This window comes from Coregonus clupeaformis, chromosome 38 (genome assembly GCF_020615455.1).
Source record: "Coregonus clupeaformis isolate EN_2021a chromosome 38, ASM2061545v1, whole genome shotgun sequence".
Classification (NCBI taxonomy): Eukaryota; Metazoa; Chordata; class Actinopteri; order Salmoniformes; family Salmonidae; genus Coregonus; species Coregonus clupeaformis.
Window position 1 is genome coordinate 1153877 of NC_059229.1, and position 19256 is coordinate 1173132.

At 44.0% G+C, this 19256-nt stretch overlaps 1 protein-coding gene across 1 annotated transcript in view; it reads left to right on the forward strand.

Annotated features, from left to right (window-relative positions):
- The window catches only part of LOC121572666 (signal-induced proliferation-associated 1-like protein 2), a 39693-nt gene extending 20476 nt beyond the window's left edge, over positions 1-19217 (forward strand). Inside the window, exons 2-4 of the mRNA XM_045211662.1 lie at positions 12849-14579; positions 17102-17229; positions 18933-19217. Of these exons, the coding sequence (XP_045067597.1) occupies positions 13115-14579; positions 17102-17229; positions 18933-19217 (1878 nt within the window). The 5' untranslated portion in view covers positions 12849-13114. The remainder of the gene's footprint in view (positions 1-12848; positions 14580-17101; positions 17230-18932) is intronic.
- The last annotated feature ends 39 nt before the right edge of the window (positions 19218-19256 follow it).

The following is a 19256-nucleotide window of genomic DNA, read 5'->3' on the forward strand; positions in this document are numbered from 1 at the left end:
TTCTTCCAGCTTATCTCCTTTACACAGGGGCCTCCGAAACAATTTTTCTGCCCCCTACCCCCTTCATCTCCCCTCCAACACACTCACACAAATGCAACACGCCCTTTTTTACTCAAGTGGACCACAAACTCGTAGCGTGTTGACTTTGGCACAGCGGGCTGCAGAACAGTTGGCACATCACTTCTTTAACATGGGAGTGTCAGGTGGTAGGAACATCTGCTGGCTATCTCCCCCTGCCAAACCCCTTCCCCCATCCCCCCAACACTCCTTCCCTTGGTTTCCCACACACACGCCCAACCACCAGATGTGTTGAAGCAATGCCACACTTTATGCAGGCTTGAAAGAGCCTTAAATTACAGTCTATCCCCCTCTAAAATGTTTTCCCAACTGAGAGCCACATTCTGTCAATCAAATTCCTCTCCAATGATACGGTGCACGCCTTCCCAGCCGAGCTGTTGCTGTCACTGAAGAAAATAGTCCAATCGGTTGGTTGTTGCCTAGAGACGGGGAAGAAGAGAGAGGCATAAACATACTCACTGTGACCATACAATCTCCATCTCTCTGTTTATCTCTACCTCAAATACTTCCACTCTTCCCCATTCCATTATTGCCTAATCATTTTGTTACCCTTCCCTATTTCCTTCCCTATTTCACTTCAAACCCATGTGAATTATTGCATGTGAGAGTATTTGAATGACCCTGCTATCACAAACTTATTTTAAAATGGATTAAATTGTATTTTTTCCTCATCAATCCACACACAATACCCAATAGTGACAAAGCAAAAACAGGTTTTTAGAAATGTTTGCAAATTTATATAAATAAATAACAATTACAGCCTCGAGTCTTCTTGGGTATGACGTTACAAGCTTGGCACACCTGTATTTGGCAAGTTTCTCCCATTCTTCTCTGCAGATCCTCTCAAGCTCTGTCAGGTTGGATGGGGCGCGTCGCTGCACAGCTATTTTCAGGTCTCTCCAGAGATGTTAAATCGGGTTCAAGTCCAGGCTCAGGCTGGGCCAATCAAGGACATTCAGAGACTTGTCCCGAAGCCACTCCTGCGTTGTCTTGGCTGTGTGCTTAGGGTCGTTGTCCTGTTGGAAGGTGAACCTTCACCCCAGTCTGAGGTCCTGAGCACTCTGGAGCAGGTTTTCATCAAGGATCTCACTGTACTTTCCTCCATTCATCTTTCCCTCGATCCTGACTAGTCTCCCAGTCCCTGCCGCTGAAAAACATCCCCACAGCATGATGCTGCTACCACCATTCTTCACCGTAGGGATAGTATTGGCCAGGTGATGAGCGGTGCCTGGTTTCCTCCTGATGTGATGCTTGGCATTCAGGCCAAAGAGTTCTCTCTGTTTCATCAGACCAGAGAATTTTGTTTCTCATGGTCTGAGAGTCTTTAGGTGCCTTTTGGCAAACTCCAAGCGGGCTGTCATGTGCCTTTTACTGAGGATGGGCTTCCGTCTGGCCGCTCTACCATAAAGGCCTGATTGGTGTATTGCTGCAGAGATGGTTGTCTTTCTGGAATGTTCTCCCATTGCCACAGAGGAACTCTGAAGCTCTGTCAGAGTGACCATCGGAATCTTGGTCATCTCCCTGACCAAGGCCCTTCTCCCCCGATTGCTCAGTTTGGCCGGGCAGCCAGCTCTAGGAAGAGTCTTGGTTGTTCAAAACTTCTTCCATTTAAGAATGATGGAGGCCACTGTGTTCTTGGGGACCTTCAATGCTGCAGACCTTTTTTTAACCCTTGACACAATCCTGTCTCGGAGCTCTACGGACAATTCCTTTGACCTCATGGCTTTGTTTTTGCTCTGGCATACACTGTCAACTGTGGGACCTTATATAAACAGGTGTGTGCATTTCCGAATGATGTCCAATCAATTGTATTTACCACAGGTGGACTCCAATCAGAGCCCTGACATCAACTCCATCGAACACCTTTGCGGTGAATTAGAACGCAGACTGCGAGCCAGGCCTAATCGCCCAACATCAGTGCCCGACCTCACTAAAGCTCTTGTGGCTGAATGGAAGCAAGTCCCCGCAGCAATGTTCCAACATCTAGTGGAAAGCCTTCCCAGAAGAGTGGAGGCTGTTATAGCAGCAAAGGGGGGGGACCAACTCCATATTAATGTACTTGATTTTGGAATGAGATGTTCGACGAGCAGGTGTCCACATACTTTTGGTCATGTAGTGTTTGTTGATAAACAGTCTGGGGTCACCAGGGTCATCCAGGTCTTGTTAGTCTCTGGTTGTTGTGGCTGCAGAGTGAATGTGTCCAAATATGTATTGGGATCTGTTTGGTGTTAGGAGATGAAAAGGGTTGACCTAAAGACTCTTTCTCCTGTTCTCCCTCTCCTTCCATGTCTGTCGGTCTCCATTTGTGTCACTCCCCCTCTCTTATTATTCCCCTAATTGCTTTCTCGCCCTCCTCTCTGTCGATCTTTTTCTCTTCCACTCATTCCTTTCCTTCTCTTTTCTCTGCCTCTGCCCATTTTGGCCTCACTCTTTCTTATTTCTCTCTCTTGTTCTCTCTCTACCCACAGACAACACGTAATTGACAGCTGTCTGATTTGGGACGCAGTGATTTGCAGCACTCCACCAGACTGAAACGCTAGCAGCACCCCCTCTCACGCACACACACACACACAGTCCATTCACACACTCCTCTCTCACCCACAGAGAGCTATTTTAAAAATACAGACGTGTCTGTTGGAAAGTTTTCAATGGGGTGTGGAGAGTAACCGCCGGTGATCCGTGTTTGTGTTAAATGTGCATTCGTATAATGGGAAGCACAGATTTTGGGTTGAGAGTTAGACCAAATTGACGAGCAAGTCTTCTAGTTTTGAATGCGAGTGGTTGAGAAGTTAGACCCTCTGAATACGGTAGTCTGTGATACTTTTTTATTGTGTGTGCACCTGGAACGCAATTGCACCATTTTTTTATGTGCCTAATAATAAGCACGGAATTTAAACTGTCAACATTGATTATCTTTTATTGTGGCATGAACACAACCAGTCATGATATTTTCATCTGATTTGTCAAACAAATCAATTAATAAAGTAGGCTACCTGTGCATGTTCGTCCACTCTAAAATAATTATAGCATACAAACTGTATACTCGCACCATTTGATGAATGCAAATCTGTTACAAAACACCAAAAAGTGTGCCTAATGACATTCAGCGACTGCCATTGATTAGGCCTACATTAATTGATGCGTCTTGCTGACAAACTGAGCTTTTTTGTAGCCTGAAAAGTCGGGTCCTAAAATGGGGCTGAAACTGTCCTGGGGAAAACGGGATGGTCACCCTAACACGGTCAACTTACTAAACTAGGCTACAATGTGTATTACCATGAACTTCAAATAGGCCTACCGGTAGCCAGTGTTAAAAAAAATTGTGCTTACAGATCGTGTGACATAAAACACTACCTTTCTTTCCTTACATGAATGACATTGATGACAGTGTTATTTGTCATTATTAAGCATTTAACAATTTAACTTAAACCTGTACGAATCATTGATCTTGGAGATCTCGGAAAATGTCCTGTATGTGTAACTATGCCTACGTAACATTTCATTATGTTTCACCATGAAAATAGTTCTCATGTGTACACAAATCCAAAATAACGTAGGCCTATGCCATTGCAAAATCGAATGATTCTAACCGAAAGAGTTAACTATAGGCCTACTGTCATTAACGTATACTTGTTGGATGCGCATTGGTGTCCAGCTGTAGGCTAGTTGTCTAGTGAAATTGTCGACCATCAGCTGATCCAGGAAAGAAAGAAAAATATTTATAGAAAATAATAAGGCTAAATTAATGGTCTACTACTTTAGGCACAGAGAACACCAGTAACAACGTGCACCTGAAAAACAAAGCATTGAGCGCTCTAAACAGCTGACTGACAACAGCAAGCAATGATAAATCAACAGATAAATCTAATGCATTGGAATAAAGGCATTCTTTTTTTTAAGGACGCATGGCAAACAAATGGCGAAAATGAGTAAGTCCAAAGGAAAATCTATGCGTAAAGGAGCTCAGCTGAGGCCGAAATTCAGCACTACTGAATGGACAGCGCCACCACATAGAAATAAATGGGTTAAACCGTGAAAGAGAGGTGGGGGTACTTGTTTCATTGGCGCTTTTATTTTCATATTTACCACTGTAAAACATACCACTACATTTTAAACAAGTATGAGAATGGTTAAATTAACATTATTTAGAACCTACCCTAGAGTGTAAACAAACTGAAAAATACATATTTCTGCCTGTTTAGGTTGCACCAGACAGACGTTTTCAGGGTTTGATTCTGAGCACGCAGAATCAAGCCCTCGGCATCAAACCCTGTATTGTAAGATGTTTATACGGTAGACCAGTGTAAAACCGATTAAGAAGGGTTACTTATTGACTTAGAGACCGATCGCTCTAGTCTGTCTAAATAGAGGTGCTGCTGGCCGTGTACTTGAGGATTAAGCGGAAGCATCATGCTCTTGTTGAGGATGTTTCTCATAGACTTTGGTTGATCCCAGATGATCTCTTGTTAGACTTGGTAATGCTCCCAAAACACGCTCCCAAATGAAAGGGAGTGAGGAGGTGAATTGAGTGCAGACGCACACATGCAGACACGCATGCATGTACACACACACACGTATCCCCATTCACACAGGTCCAAATCGCGACCTCCGCTTGTCTACATTGTACATTTTGATCTCTCTGAAAAATCCCTGTCCCTCCGTACCTTTGTCCTATTCTTTCGCTGCAATCCACAGGAGGTCAAAAATATGCAGCCCCAGCATATGGCCCATAGAAGGTCCTATTTGAGGCTCTGAAAGCACCATCCTTTGCTTCCTTTGCGTCTTTCTTTTTAAACCTCAGGAACTTAAAGGGATGCCGTTCTTTTATTTTGTCCCCCCAGAATAAATTGAAAGGCCCTTCAATCCTGCTGTTCCCCCTCTAAAGACTCTTTCAGTCCCTCAGAAATTGGGGGGTTGCGACCGGGGTGGACCGGGGTTATTGTGGGCGACACAATCAGGTTGTATCTGCCGTCCCGATAAGCTGAATGTCACGGTGTCCCTTTTCTCTATACACATGCTAATGCCTCCCAATCAGTTGGGCAGTTGGAGACGTTGTCAAAAGGAAAAGGAGGATAGAGGATTATCAATTGGGGCGAAGCTGCAGGAGCCGCAATCAGTCATTCACTCTATTTTCTTTCTCTCTCTCTCGCTCTCTCTCTCGTACTGTATATTCACTATGGAAAAAACAGACAAGCAGCTGCCCTAATTGTGGGTCAAATCCTTACCAGTGGAGGTAATACAAATAATATTCTTAATGTGAATGAATCATGAAAAGGCTACCATATATTAATTGCATTTGACATGGTGTCACTACCTCGTCACAAAAGTTTACAATTTAAAAGATTGCATTGTTTATAGAATAATAATAACCTCCAGTAATGAAGGTAAATAATTAGAGCAGCAAATTTAAATTCCATGTGTTTGGGTAGGATGGCAGCTGTGTTGTCTACTTGTCTACTATCAGTGTCTCAGGTTGTTTGCATGTCTCCAAAAAATGTACGACCATGCGAAGTGTGTGTTTGCGTGTGTTGGACGGTTAAGTGCATATCCTCCCCCCACCCTTCTTCTAGCCTTTGCGAGGTGTGAGTCTTCCAAGTACTGTGTGTGTTTTTGGGCTCATTTCCACATGGAGTGTCAAAGAAATCATAATGTTCAGAACAAATTCGCATACTTCAGAAATGTCAACTTTCTGGTTTTCCTATCCATCCCTCTTATCTGTAATAACTCATCTGTCGGGAACTGACTTGCTTCCAAGTAACTTGCATCCAGCTGCCATTTTCCAGTGACAAGACAAACCTTGTACTCTTGTGAAAATTCCTCTTGAATCAGTAGAACTACTAAATCAGTCCCTCTTCTACTGTAGTTACACAGTTGCCAAGTCTTGCTTCTCTTGCCAACTGGGAAGATGTTTTCCCCCGCCTCACTCCATTGTGTGTGTCGTTTGATCGTGAAAGGCTGTCAGTTGAGAGCGGATGCAGCAGGACAGCCTACATGTGTGGTTATGGAAATGAGGTGATTCCTTTGCCAAAGGAACATTGGGGACAGGAGTTGTGGGGTTGAGAGTTTCGGGGAGGGGGAGGATGTGGGCATTTGTTCAGGGAGGACACATCCCTCTCACAGTAGGGTGTGAGGGGAGTCTCGCTAGCTCTCTGTTCAGTGCTCCCTCTCTCCTGTCACCAGATGGTCGACATTTGGGGGTGGATGGATGTAGTTCTACTTAAAGGTGTTATTGTCCGACAACTAGGCCTAGCTATAGCCCGATATGGGATGACTGACTTGACTTCATTCAAGCGAAGCAGAGCGACTGGAATACAACCAAGCTACTGCTCGTTTTTTTTTTTTCTTCTCCTTTTTCATCTTCACGGGAGACTTCAGTTGCCGCCTCTCTCTCCCCCATTTTTCATTAGCATTGTAGCATGAATGATTCCTCCTCACTCCCACCCAATGGGGCTAATTTTATGTCAGCAGACAATGCAACAGGCGGCTGTCCTCAAATAGCTCTCTGGGAAAATCCCGGCAGTAAATAGGCTTGCAAAAAACAGCCCGCCCGTCTTGTCTTTCGCTCTCCCCCTCTGTCTCTGCTACCATTATCATGATCAATATAGAAATAAAAGTGAACACCAAGGCTGTGTGCATGTGGCTTGTTCTTATATATTATGTGCACACCCTCCTATGTGCCCAGAGGCAAAGTGTCTGCAACAAGTGGCAAGAGCCCAAAACCAGCCGTGTTATGAGTGGCAACCCAACTGATGTCATCAACCAAGGGCTGGCCCCCATTTTCTTTTGTGTTTCTTGTTATGCAGCAAATGGTTACCACCACACAGAAACATTTGGCCACAGGCCTGTGTATGCTGTAAATTTCATATTTGTGTAGCAGCTGTACTGTTTGGTAAAGAGAGGTCCTACTACTGTTTTCCTCACCTTTGTTTTTAAGACCAGTGGTAAGATGCAGTGACACGGTAAACAGTCTTATCTCGATGTACCTGTCCTTTCCAAACAATGCCTGAGTAACTGGCAAGCCTTCAATCTGTATCTCCAGGCTCACCTGTTGTTGTCCATTTACTCAGTCTCATTCCAGACCATGTCCCCTTCACAAACAGGGCTGTTTCCTCCCAACCTGGTTCTGAGAGACCGCCGTATATGCTGGTCTTGTCTTCAAGCTCATCTTTTAAAAATTAAACTCTCAAAGGATTGATGCTGCCTTTCAGGTGATTTCATAGGTTTTTCCAACGAATTGCAAAAACAGAAGACATTTCATGAAGAGTGTAGTTTAATGCAAAGACCAGCTTACATAGTGGCCCTCCAGGACCGAGTTTGGGTTCAGTGTTTAGTGTTTAGTGTGCTTAAGTTTGAAAAAGACACAGGAAATGCATGATTGAGCCTTTATAGATAGACACAGCAACAGTCTGCAGATGAAAGGTTTTGTGTCTTGGCCATCCCATCCTTGAGCTATATTTAGGAGACTCGTTTCAAGTTGTTTGGTAACGATACAGTCACATATCCCCGTCAGCTCCTTAGCCTCTAAGAGAGTGGCATGGTTGCATGCTGCAAGGCATATGGTAGGTATTACATTAAAAGTTAGAAATTAAAATAACTGAGCGTTAACACACTTAATTGCCCCCAAATTCTAAGGCTTCCTGTTAAGGGAAAGAAGGAGAAGAATGTGGGAGTGTTTCCCAGCATGAGAAGTCCAGATGGGGGAGTTGAACAAAATGTCAGACCCCCTAAAAGAAACAAACAAAAGTCAACCCTGTCCTAGTCCAGCATTTCCATCTCAGCTGGAGCTCCTTGCGTGGGCTCTAAGCGATCGAGCCTGGAGCGCCATGTTGCTAATCAAACAGGCCAACATACGGTTCCCATAAATCCCATAACTTGTTTAGAGATGTCATCAGTGCTTTATCTATGCAAACAAACCCCCTTATCTTTGTTCCATGTGGCAGCTTGCCTAGAGCTCAGCCGTGAAGGGTTGTGTTGGCCAGGGGTTAGTTCGCAGGGTGAAAAGGGCTTCTGGTGCGCTCTGGACTTGATTTATTTGAACAGCTGATCCAAGTCAACTGGGCCAGTCAGCAGAGCCAGAGCATGGACATCCCACTTTCAATAAAACTCAATGAGAGCTTTATTGGCAGCCCCTCACGTTGACCACTTGGTTTGCCAAAAACTGCTGGAGACTGCTGACAGGCTGATTGAAAGTAATGATACAGTACTTTATACTCCAACATGCATACCTATACCATATACATTAGGATATGGAAGAGAAGCCAATAAACGTACAACCTGAAATTACACCATTTCAACCAGCTTTCCTCAGTTTTGCCCACTGGGAGTAGTGATATGAAAAGGGGTTTTTCAGATTGTTGTATTCTTAGAAAGATATTTTACTTGAAAAAGTACTTCCTTGAATATACTGTCAGCTATCCCCTTCTTACTCCTCACCTCACTCATCCCAGACTATATGGGCCTCATTCAGTAACTGCTTGCCATTAAAAAGCTACTACATGTACACACGTTATTTTTAAAACTAAAAGCATCCATGTGAGGGGAGTCTACCTTTTGTATATCTCCAGTACCCAAAACCATTAGTTTGTGTGATTTTTATTTGGCTATTGGGGTAAAGGTATGTTTACTCTCTGCTACTGTGAAATGTAAGTAGCCCGTGGCCCAACCTAATCTTAATCTCAAGTAGCCCAGGGTGGGTCCTGAGGGGTATACTGCAAAGCAGGATCAATGACTTAGCCAGCTAACTTTGATAAACAACCAGAAACAACTTGATTTTCTGGTTAATTAAGAAATCTAAACTTTTGTGTTTTTGTTTGTTGAGTCGATTAGACCATGCCCATTTTCAAGTTATTTCAAAATATTTAGGCAAGTTAGCTGGCTAACTCATTGATCCTGCTTTGTAGTATACCACTCTGGTCTGTTTATATAGTAAACAGAAAGACCAGCAGAAGAGGAACAACAATAACAAAACCAATGTTAATGTCCAGATGCACTATCCTCCCCACAACCCACCCATATGTGCCCCCCCGGAACCTTCCCAGGGGTCCGTCTTTCATTTAGCCCCTGCAGAGCCATCCCAGTATTTGCGTTCACTTCCTTGATGTTCTGCATTTCCTCTCTTTTTGTTTATTTATGGCCTTGCTCCATACCTTCATTTGGCCCACCTACTACTACCACTGACCCTCATCACTAGCTACAGACCCACAACTAAACAGTCTTCTCGACGGACGGCCAACCTCTCCAACCCCCCAACCAGCCTGCCTTCTTGAGGGAGTAGTCATCTTAAAGTAAACACATACTGATTTGGCTCTGCTTCGGGAATCAAAATCAAACATACGCATGCATGTCGCGGTGGAGTGCATGGCGGAGGACCGCACTGGAATGTGTATGTGAACTGATCCCCGTCTGTACGCCCCTCACCCCACCCTACCTGCCTCCACTTGGAATAAATCCTTCTAGAAACTCCCCCTGGAATGGAAGGCATTAGAGCCTACAGCTGGGAGTATGCCTGGGCGCTTAGGCTAGTGCACCTAACAAGGCAAAGCAGTGGGAAGATGGATGGGGACCCCGCTAGCTTAGCTCTGTCTTATTGATGTGTGAGGGTATGCAAGTGCAAGGGTGGGTTGCCAGTTAACGGGATGCACCCATGTACGGTGTTGGAAGCTCGATGCCCTTGTTTTCTTGCCCCCTGTTTTGGATACGGGCCCAGTCAGCCGCTGGAGACACGTGAGCGCATTGATTCGAAGGCTTCAAGGCATATTGCTATTGCGGTCAATCCCTCTGCGTGAATCTGAATCTCAATTTATAGTCTCCACTCCCCCCCCAAAAAATACAAACAGTATGTTTTACTTTCTTTAATACTTTGTAATGGTAAAGGAAAAGCTCACATTGTTTCTCTCATTGAACCATTTTTGTCCAGCCCTTTTAAATTAAACAGCCAATCAAATAACTTATATATTTATTTTGAGTGGGTTATCTTTATTTAACATGAGGGCTGAATTCATAGAGAGGAGTGGCGTGAGACCTTAGTAATAGGCTACACAGGCAGGTAGGTGCAGTACAGATGACATTGTTTGGTTGGAACATTTTATCTTTCTAAATTGGAACTCATTCTAATGGATGACATCAAAGTGGATATGTAAAAGTAGAACAAAGGAATGATGGCGTTGTCTGTCTGTCTCTGGGGATTTTGGAACTGGACAGCGTCAGCTTCCACTGCTCACTGACCTCCTTTCTCTGTCATTGTTTTTGCCTCATCATACCTCAAAGTGGAGGTCCGTCTGTCTGCTTTTCCTAATCTGTACCCAATGTTCCCAAAGGACATCGCCACTTGCGCCAGTGAGCTCGTTCCCCTGGTTAATGAAGTCGGATGATAAAGAGACTGCATGAGCATTTCCAAAATGTCACTGAAGAACTGTAGTACTGCAAATAATAGCTTCATCGCATAAGAATATAGCTCAAGTACAATGTCCAGATCACACACAAATCTATAGTTCAGTGTAACAGTATGTGAAATTGATTTGAGCCACACAGACAGACATAACAAGTACAAACCTCTGCTGACAGCAATGAGTTAGGCCTGGCTCATTTCTAGATGCCACACACCATTAATCTCAAACTCTCCCAAATCACAGAATCCAATATCCAGTACTGCAATCCACTTCACTGTACCCCTGTCAGGGTACACGGAGTGTCCATTCTATAGCTTTCAACCAAAACAACACTACCCTGCCTCCCAGCCAAATGTTGCTCCCAGACCATGTCACTACCCTAACATTTGCGCTGTTCCCTCATTGATTACCGTTATGTTTGGGTGAGCGACCAGCTCTGTGTGCCCTGCTGGTTCGTGGAAACAACTGTAGCACACATCGGTTCTGTCATTAACCAGCAGTGGCGAGACTGTAGCCGACATTCAGGCTGACGTTTGATGGACGGTGTCATCTGTTCATTTGTGACAATTTGTCTGTTTAGTTTTTTCTTTCCCCCTTTTTAGATGGTCTTATTTTAAAGCCCATCTAGGGACTGACTGATGCTTGAATACAATGTTTGTGCAACTCTTGATAATTACTATGTGTTTGTATTGCAATTGTGTCGGTCTCTCCATAACATAATGCTTTAATTTAGTGCTGTATGTACGTTTTTTTTATTTTTTACATTTGAGACATATTACAATCAAGCGTCCGATGCAGTGCACCATCATACTTTAGCTTGTCCTAACTCCAGCATCAGTCAGACCCTTGATTGCCAATAGGAAGTATACATACTGATATGTAAAGCAGTATGAAATTGTAGTTCTAAACCGAATCCACGTGATTCGACTTTGTAGATCAGATAACTGACTCAAGCCTTAGAACCAAAGTTGTCCTCTTTTGCAGAGGCAGGAACCTTTCAGAAGATTCATGACGAGTACTGAAGGGGAAAAAAGGATATGTCACAAGCTGTTTTCATCTCACGCTTTCATGATCTGTTTGCTCTCAAGCGGTCTGACATCAAGACCATGCATTTAATGAGGGCTCTTTTCTCATATTCCATCTCTTCCTCACTTTATTTGGGTGTTTTTAATAATGGAGTAGGGGCCTCCTCAGTGTGCTGTGTCCAATCATAGCACGGCTTCCTCTGTAGTAATTGCAAATAACCTTTACACCTTAATGTTATGAATGCTAAATGCTTGTTTTAAACAGCATCTGTTTTCTGTCTGGTCAAAGTATTGGGGTCTATCTAAAGATCATGGACTGCTTTTGAGCAGGGACTATGTAGGGAATAGGGTGCCATTTGGGCCGTATTCAGACTGGTATTTTCCAACATGATATGAAAATACCCACAGTGTTAAATCTGTTGATGTTTACTATAGGAAATGGTGAATGAAGGATATTAAAATCAGGTATGGATATACATTTCTCCTTGTATCCTATTTTGAAAGAAATCCTCGGAATAATGTAACTACCTTGACATAACCCCGTCCCCCGTCTCCCAAATAAGGGCAATTCCACAGTAAAGTTGTCACATATTTCTAATTCGTATCACTTTCAAATACATACAGTACTTATCAGGAAGGTTGAAATGTTGGTCACATGTTCACACGGTTAATCACATTCCAAGATGACTAACCAAATACTGGTTATGTTGGCAGTTTTATGCTGTTTTCCAATATCCTGCCCTCCTCAATTTAGAAATGTAAATGACTCCAAAGTCCAGAGGCAGTGTGATAAATAGTTTACTTTGAGAGTGGTAGGATGATTCATATTACATTATTACTGCTCTAAGACCTAGAAGGCATTAATTGTGAGTTTAAGAAGAAAAGTGTTCACTCAATGCATGCCATGTTTTTTTTTTTTTTTTTTTTCGTAGGCTATGTGTCATGTTACATTAATACAGATCAGATAAATCTTTCTAATTCAACAAGGTTGTGTGACATTTACAGGCATGTAGCTTGCAGCACCTAGAGCCATGAAATAATTAATTTTGAATTATTGCAAATGAGCCTTTGAACTTGAAAAGGCCTTTTAATCTTTCAGCCACATCATTCCCAATGTGTTAAAAGCTGCCGAAAACCCCATCAAAGCAATACTGGTGGCTTTTGTTCTTATATTGGTGAATGGACATTGTTCGAAGGCCTTTGGTCAGATTGATTAAACCGAAATAGCTATGACGATTTGATTTTCATTATGTTTAGGCCTTTGCACAAATTGAAGGTGAAATGCAATTTAAAATCTGTTTTTATTTTGATGTTATAATTTAATAAAATAACCATGTTGTTATGTCTCACTTTAAAGATCTGAATCCACAAAGGATCACCATGTGGCTGTCATTGGCTTGATGTGGACCAGGAAAGGATCTTCACCTTCTATGCTGCACTGTCCTTCAGAGACCCAAGCAGATCTGTCAATCTAATCCCTTTCTATGGATTATGGACCTGGCGAAGTGAAACCCCAGATTTGGGTCTTTGTCTAATACTGCCTGATAGCAGTTTCCAGAACAAATGGCTTGTATTGGAAAGCAGTCATGAAATTTGGCACTGTAAGGTGCCTGTACACAGGATATGAATGCGCCTTGCCTCTGGACTGAGGACATAGCGAATCTTGGTGGAGTAGCTGGCGAACCAAAGGGCTCCAATTATTTGATGCAGTCGGACAACCCATTCAGCAAGAAACTCCAAGCGTTAAAGGGGTCCATGGGACCTCCAAACGCCAACGTGCAGGGAACGCCAGCCATGCCCAAGATGGGCGTCCGGGCGAGGGTGTCGGACTGGCCCCAGCGAATGGACGGCTGGGAGTCACAGCCGCCCCGCTATGACAGCCTGGTGCCGACCTTCCAGAATGGACCGTCAAAACTTACCACAGAGGCCATCCTCCAAAAGAGCCAGGAGTTGCTCAATGCCGAGTTCCCAGAGACCAGGTATCCGCTGTGCGACCTCCTGAGCCACTCCCCCATGAAGGGCTTCCCCGGGATCAAGAGGAGCAACAGCGAGGTCACCATTAGCGACATCTGCGCAGAGGACTTGGATCACACCACCATCAACCCCAACACTGGGGCCACCTTGCGCCGTGAGTATGGGAGCACGTCCTCACTCGACAAGCAGGGTCTTTCCGGCGCCAGCGAAGGCTTTGTGGGAAACCTGAGAGGCTACCATGTGGAGGACTGCTCAGACCAACCCAGTGCGCCGCCTCCACAGAGTTTCCCGGAGCTGCTGCGTCTCAACACCACCCTGTCGCCCAGCCTACAGACGGCTGCCCAGATTGCGCGAGGCGACATTGTCTGCATCCCAGGCTACGACTACGTGGACAGCTCCCTGCTCTACAGCCGTGAGCGGGAGAGGTCCTTCATCCAACGCATGAAGGCGGAGAAGGCCGATACCTCCATCTTCCGGAGGCTGCGGAACGTGAAGAGTGAGGGCGAGTACCTGGACCAGGAGGACGGAGGGCGCTTCGGAAGGCCCCTGAGCTTCCAGAAGTGCTTCGCCCACTACGACGTGCAGAGTGTCCTCTTCAACATCAGCGAGGCGGTGGCCAACCGTGCCGACCTGGGTCGAAGGAAGAACACTACCACAGGGGCGTCGGCCGCCTCTCAGTGCCAGGCCCTGGCTTCTGGGTTGGGAGACAGTGCGACGCACATGCCCATCTGTGAGTCGCCCGTAGACAGCTGCGAGGACCTGGGCCACAAGGCCAGCATGGACACAGATGAGGGGGATGGGAAGAGCAATACCCTGGTACTCAGCTGCCCGTACTTCCGTAACGAGACCGGTGGCGAGGGCGAGAGGAAGGTGGCCCTGAGCAAAGCCAGCAGCGCCAGCTATGGGAGCGGAGACTATGCTCCTAACTATGGGGGTGGAGGACAAGGCTACTCAGTGGAATCATCGCTCAGCACCCGGTGCACCAATGCAGGAGTGTCGGTGCTCGAGGTGCCAAGGGAGAGCCAGGCCTTCCACAGGGACATGTACAAGCGCTACATAATCGAACACATCGACCAGGGGGCCTACTACTACCACAAGTACTTTTACAATAAAGGTAAGAGAGGCATTGACTACCTACCTAATACTAAATTGTTTCCTTACTATAAAGTACTCTAGCAACTTAAAGAGAGCGACAGTTTTTCATGTTCATTTGCCATGTGCTTTGTTGTTTACAAATGGACAATGTTAGCAGACACCATTGAATCTGGTCATGTGTAGCTAAATGTGAGCATTGCTGAAAATCTATGACCTGCTCATTGAATTATGAAATAATTTACATAAGTATTCAGACCCTTTACTCAGTACTTTGTTGAAGCACTTTTTGGCAGCGACTACATCATCGAGTCCTTGGTACACCTGTATTTGGGGAGGTACTCCCATTTCTTCCCTGCAGATCATCTCAAGCTCTCTCAGGTTGGATGGGGAGCGTTGCTGCACAGCTTTTTTCAGGTCTCTCCAGAGATGTTCGATCGGGTTCAAGTCTGGGCTCTGGCTGGGCCACTCAAGGACATTCAGAGACTTGTCCCAAAGCCACTCCTGCGTTGTCTTGGCTGTGTGCTTAGGGTCGTTGTCCTGTTTGAAGGGGAACCTTCGCCCCAGTCTGAGGTCTTGAGTGCTCTGGAACAGGTTTTCATCAAGGATCTCTCTGTACTTTGCTACTCATCTTTCCCTCGATCCTGTCTAGTCTCGCATTCCCTGCCGCTGAAAAACATCCCCACAGAATGATGGCCACCAACATACTTCACCGTAGGGATGGTTCCAGGTTTCCTCCAGACGTGACGCTTGGCATTCAGGCCAAAGAGTTCAATCTTGGTTTTATCAGAACAGAGAATCTTCTTTCTCATGGTCTTGAGAGTCCTTTAGGTGCCTTTTTGGTAAACTCCAAGCGGGCTGTTATGTGCCTTTTACTAAGGAGTGGCTTCCGTCTGGCCACTCTCCCATAAAGGCCTGATTTGGTGGAGTGCTGCAGAGATGGTTGTCCTTCTGGAAGGTTCTTCCCGTCTCCACAGAGCAACTCTGGAGCTCTGTCAAAGTGACCAGCGGGTTCTAGGTCACCTCCCTGACCAAGGCCCTTCTCCCCCGATTGCTCAGTTTGGCCGGGCGGCCAGCTTTAGGAAGAGTCTTGGTGGTACCAAACTTCTTCCATTTAAGAATGATGGAGGCCACTGTATTCTTGGGGACCTTCAATGCTGCAGAAATGCTTTGGTACCCTTCCCCAGATCTGTGTCTTGACACAATCCTGTCTCGGAGCTCTATGGACAATTTTTTTCGACCGCATGGCTTGGTTTTTGCTCTGACATGCACTGTCAACTGTGGGACCTTTATATAGACAGGTGTGTGCCTTTCCAAATCATGTCCAATCAGTAGAATTTACCACAGGTGGACTCCAAGTTGTAGAAACATCTCAAAGGATGATCAATGGAAACAGGATGCACCTGAGCTCAATTTCGTGTCTCATAGCAAAGGTGCTGAATACTCATGTAAATAAGGTATTTCTGTTTGGAATGTTTAATGAATTTGCAAAATTTCTTAAAACCTGTTTTCGCTTTGTTAATATGGTGTATTTTGTGTAGAATGCTAAGGATTATTATTTTTTTTCAAATCGATTTTAGAATAAGGCTGTAACAAAATGTGGAAAAGGTCAAGGGTCTGAATATTTTCTGAAGGCACTGTGTATATATAGTGTACTTTAAGATGACTAAAACTAAATCGCAACTGTGTAGAAATGTTAACGGACCTACATTTATAAAATTTCTTGACTGTGTCCAGCTCGGTAATGATCATACAAATTAAAATCGAGACAGTCAGGGAGTATCGAAAATTTCAGGAAAACTTTGTGCCTTTTTTGACACGAGAAAATAGAACACATTTTCAGTGCGGCCCTGCCAGACCGAATTGAAGTCCGAATGTGGCCCCCGGGGAAAAATTCATTTGACACCCCTGGTCTAGGGAGTGAAGAAAAACAGTCGCCCTCCCTCTCACCTTTTAATACTTTCTGCTTTCCACTTATGTTTGTTATATGCTTCATCCTAGGGATGTATTTAATGAAACACGTATTGCAGTTAATGGAACTACAAAGACTATGGTTTTTCTGCAGTGCAGGTTTTGGGCTGTGCTGGTTTCAGTCCGTGCAGGGTTTTATTGAAGTGAGCCTGTAGTTACATGTCTTTTGCAACCCTACAAGGTCATATGCCTACATGTCAATTAATCAGTAAAGGGACCATTACTACATGAAAATGTATCCGTCTACTCATTGATTAATTGATACACTAGGTCTAGGCATGTCTCTTTATGGGTTAGCATTGTCAGTGGGTCCATCTATTTGGTGAATTTGATATATTTTTCTGGATTTGCTAATGTTATAATCTATGATGTGTAGGCCCTATTCGTGGAGTTTAAGGAATGCAAAGGAATGTCCAATCATGTCTGTTTTTACCTTTGACCTGTAAGCCAGAGTGCCTAAACCACATTTTAACTTTCATGTGAATTGAATTGAAAACAAAGATTTCGTATGTTATCATAATACAAACCACAGCTAACGTTTGTGTTGTACTGTCATTTACCATTTACCCTCAGATCACCAGAACTACTTTGGCACGGATGAAAACTTGGGCCCCGTGGCGGTCAGTATCCGCCGGGAAAAGCTGGATGAGGGAAAGGAGGGAGCACAGTACAACTACCGGGTCACCTTCCGGACCAGCGAGGTAAATAATCGAAAAGGGTATATGTCGCTTAAGGCTGAGGGTGTCCTAAAATGTATGCTGTACACAGGTTCTTACTGTGTACTCTCACGTTGCTGACCATTCAGCAGGCAAAATGAATTCTGAAGTGGTAGAATATTGTCATACCTTCATACATAATCAATAATCAATTAATTATATCACAACAAATGGTGTGAAATAGAAAATACCTCTAGATTGAATTCAAACTAAACCAAGTACTTCCACAGAACCAGAACCAGAACCCCCCCCCCCCATTTAAAATTCAACTCTGTAGATAATCGTAACATAACCAAAAGGTACATCTGTTCTGAGATGATACACAGTGGACTAGATAAGCAGACATTTTGTATTAGCATACCAAGGTGACATTAAACTACTTTTAATTCGGCAAATTAATGGAAGTTAAGCTCTTAAAGGGAAAGTTTGATCCCACGGTATGTTAGTTCTCCCATGAGATACTTCTCTCTCCCAGTTCACTGGGTTAACTGCGTGCAGCAGGAAATTGAAGCTCTTTGGGGTGGCACTCTCTTTTCTTCACTAGTATCCTAGTTTACTATTCCATATATCACCCACGTTTCTTATATAGTACAGAAATTTGTCTTTTACGTTTTCTTCTTGATGTAGTTGACTTTATATTATTCATAATTTGTATGCATTTTCCATTACAAAAACAGAAAACTTCTTTAATAACAACATCATAGCTACATTACTTAAGACAGCCCAACACTTCGATGATTCCCACTCACTGAATGTGTTAAAAACATTATTTTGGATCATGTTGCTCTTGAAAAATGGGTGCAGAAAAGATTCTGACATCCGCACAAAATTTGGGAACCCTTTATCACAACTTTCACGAATGAGCCTTTATAAATGCTTACACTTTATTAATAACTTTCAATGTTGTAATTAAATGCTTATGAATTGTAATGATTGTAATGCCTATAAGTGCTTAATTCTTAAGTCTAAGCCGTTCGTGGGCTTCTAAGCTGACATATGGAATTGTTTTAAGAAGGTCATTTACTACTCTAGCCCATAGAAACACATTGAATTACGTCTTCATAAATGGCAAAAAATACACTTTTTTTAATAATAAGGAATAAGGTTTTGAAGTGTCTGGCCTTTATCTAGTTTTATTTACTCAATTGGCACAAAACTACCTCCATACTTCCATTAATTTGTATGGGTTACATTTAGACGAGTCCAGTGACACGTGTGAGGGTCGTAGAGCCAAATGGAGAACACCATCATGTTTGTTAGTCTCCCCTTTCTACAGTGGGGTCATATTAGTTTGTAGGCCAAACGGTTTGGACACTACAGACAAACGTTGGTACGTCAGCGTTATTGACTTCAGACAAGTCCAGAGACAAACTGTTCGGATGCTACAGACGTTTTCGTGAGAAGACCGATATTCGGGATGTCTCCTGGTCTGACAAACAGCGCTGTAGCTCTGCCACTTTCCACCTCAGATGTGGAAAGGTGACATAGGCGGTGGATTGTGATGGGATGCACCGGTGCATCAATAGACTAAACTTTGCAAATAATGAAATAGTTAATTATAATTTATACTTATTTATAATTTTCAACTTTATTCATGAAAGTTGTTATAAATTGTTACTCAAAATTCAACTCAACTGTCAAAGCTAGACACCAAGCTAACCTCCAGCCTCTCTCTCTGTCCTCCCCAGCTCACCACTCTCCGAGGGGCCATCCTGGAGGATGCCGTGCCCTCCACTGCCAAGCATGGCATGGCCAGGGGCCTACCGCTGAAGGAGGTGCTGGAGTATGTGGTCCCAGAGCTGAACATCCAGTGTCTCAGGCTGGCCACCAGCTCACCCAAGGTCCCTGAGCAGCTCCTCAAGCTGGACCAACAGGGGGTGAGTGATCATAGACATACAGTCGCTAGTGAAAGTTTCCACACCCTTGCTGTCTTCACATTTTGCTGGCTTAAAATTGAATCTAAAAGGAAATAAACCTACTCCACATTTTCAAAATTAAAATATATATTTTCA